Source organism: Terrapene carolina, unplaced genomic scaffold (assembly GCF_002925995.2).
Source record: "Terrapene carolina triunguis isolate 2854851 unplaced genomic scaffold, T_m_triunguis-2.0 Scaffold35282, whole genome shotgun sequence".
Classification (NCBI taxonomy): Eukaryota; Metazoa; Chordata; order Testudines; family Emydidae; genus Terrapene; species Terrapene triunguis.
Window position 1 is genome coordinate 1 of NW_020699633.1, and position 2,323 is coordinate 2,323.

General features: G+C 55.5%; 1 protein-coding gene across 1 annotated transcript; it reads right to left on the reverse strand.

The window, feature by feature from the left end:
* Positions 1-680: 680 nt before the first annotated feature.
* LOC112125461 (voltage-dependent L-type calcium channel subunit alpha-1S-like) lies at positions 681-2,158 on the reverse strand (the record flags this gene model as incomplete). The annotated part of the gene is made up of 4 exons (XM_026646570.1): positions 681-855; positions 1,007-1,121; positions 1,566-1,686; positions 1,905-2,158. Coding segments are annotated over 4 exons (650 nt in total), but the record flags the coding sequence as incomplete, so codon positions are not given.
* Positions 2,159-2,323: the final 165 nt, after the last annotated feature.

Below are 2,323 nucleotides of genomic sequence, written 5' to 3' on the forward strand. Positions count from 1 at the left end.
GCCACCCCCGTGCTTCTCTGTGGGACCAGGGTCTGGCTGCTGTGGAGGGGGCTTCCCCTGCCCAACACTTCTGCCACGGAACAGGGTCAGTGCGTGGGGGCTTTCCAGCCTCACCCGCCTGGCGGCTGCAGCTCCAGGCTTTCGCTGCCGCCGGCAGATTTTTTCCGGGGGCCCCCCAGTTGGCTGGGGCCCCGGGCCCAGTGGCTAATCTGCCACTGCTCCTAGGCGCTACCATAATAGAAATAATTAATAATAAACAACACGAGGCAGGGGAGCCAGGATCACTGGCCAGTTGGACAAGGCCCTCTGATGGGCCCTACATATGTGTGTGTCTGTGAACACGTGTGTGTAGAAAAATCTTGAGTGGAAACTCTACCGAGACAGTCCTTTGATACAGGACCTTTGATCCTGGGCCTGTACCCACTGAGTCCCACTCCCCGTCCCCCCGCCACGCGTTTTGGGAGGGGGCAGGGAAAGCAGACTCGCTCGTCAGAGGAATGATCCGGGCCTACAGGGCATACAGAATGGACGTCTTGCTACAAGTCTCCGGAGATGCGTCTGCTGAAGCTCAGGATTTTGTCCCCAGTCATTCGGTGGGCCCTGGGGAAATCTCCCTCCCTCCCCCCATGGCCATCCACCTTTCATGCACAACAGGACAAATAATGGGAAGACATTACTGCTCGGTACCGTACTCCTCAACTGCCAGGGAAAGTTCCCCTAGACATTTGTTCAGACGAGCTCAGAGGGGTCGCGGCACTGACCTTGGCTGTGGTGGGGATTCCTTCAGCCTTGGCTTTCTGCTCCAGCTTCTTGGCCAGCAGGAGCTTTTCCTCCTCAGATTTCTCTGGGTAACTTCTGGACGGGGGAACCGAAAAGGAGAGGTGAGGAGTGAGGCCATGGCAGAGACGCAATGAATGCTGCTGAGATGATGCCCAAGACCACATTGATTTGCAAGCCCTGGGCCCTTGGGGGTTCCTGCTTTTAAGCAGCAGAGAGCAGCACCGACCTGGACATTTTCCTCCGCTTCTTCTCCTCGGCTTTGGCTTTCTGGGCCAATGTCAGGCTCTCGGCCTCGGCCAGATTGTCCACAGCGATGGCCAGGAAGACATTGAGCAGGATATCTGAGAGGGGGTGGGGCTAAGGAGCTTAGGGAGCATGCTCATATGTAAGGAATGAGTCCCTTCCATGGCCCAGGCTTAGCGAGAGCCTGTGTGGTGACACTAAGCAATGTATGCAGGCAGCTGGGGAGAACCCCAGGTTCAGCAACGAGCCCTCTGTGTACCCATGACAGCTGCCGCTTGGCTGTCACCAGTGAATCTCTGTTGGTGTTAGCAGTGGGATCCAAAGCCATGAGACCAAGAGAGCTACCCAACTGATTTTTTCATCCCTTTTAACCCCCACTCCTGTTTCACCATTTCCCTCACTCCTGGTACTATGATGTCTGAACATACCATACCCAGCCCCAAAGCCCTTCCCTGATGTGTACTTGAACCTAGATGTGACTGTGCTGGATAAGACAAGAAAACGCCCAGCTGTTACTCCCCAACTGACTAGAAAGAGGATACAGTTCCCGCAGACAAAGAGGATGATGAAGTAAATGCATACCAGCACGCCGGGGAAGGAGGGCCCTTTATAAGCCATGATCCCATTGTACATGATTGAATTCCAGTCTTCTCCGGTCAGGATCTGGGAGACGGGGTGAGTGAAAGAACAGGTCAGGTAGAACCATTCCACTGGACCAGAAAGAACAGAACCCAGGAGTCCTGACTTCTTGTTCCCTGCTCTAACCACTAAGTCACACTGTCCCCCAGAGCCCAAAAAAGAACCCAGGTATCCTGGTTTCAGCCCCTCCTCTATGCATTAGACCAGAGGGATTGATGCCCGCTGCACCCCATGCCCCGTACCTGGAAGACACTGATGAGCGCCTGGGGGAAGTTATCGAAGGTGCTGCGCTGCACCTCCATGTCTTCAAAGTCGAACTTCCCGCCGAAGAGCTGCATCCCCAGCAGGGAGAAGATGATGATGAAGAGGAAGAGGAGGAGGAGCAGGGAGGCGATGGAGCGGACCGAGTTTAGCAGGGATGCCACCAGGTTGCTCAGAGAGGTCCAGTACCTAGCGTGAGGAGAGGCACACAGGCTGCTTACGTCGAGGGGCGCCGCTGGGGCACACAAGCAGAAATGGGGGGCAGGGTGATGAGGGGAATGCCCTGCTCAGTTCAAGGGGGACACTCCATCATCTCATCTCCGCTTGGCCAAATGTCTCCCGTGTGGTCCTGGGACCAGGTGTTAGACAGGAGATGATAAGAATAATGCCTAGCTCTTCT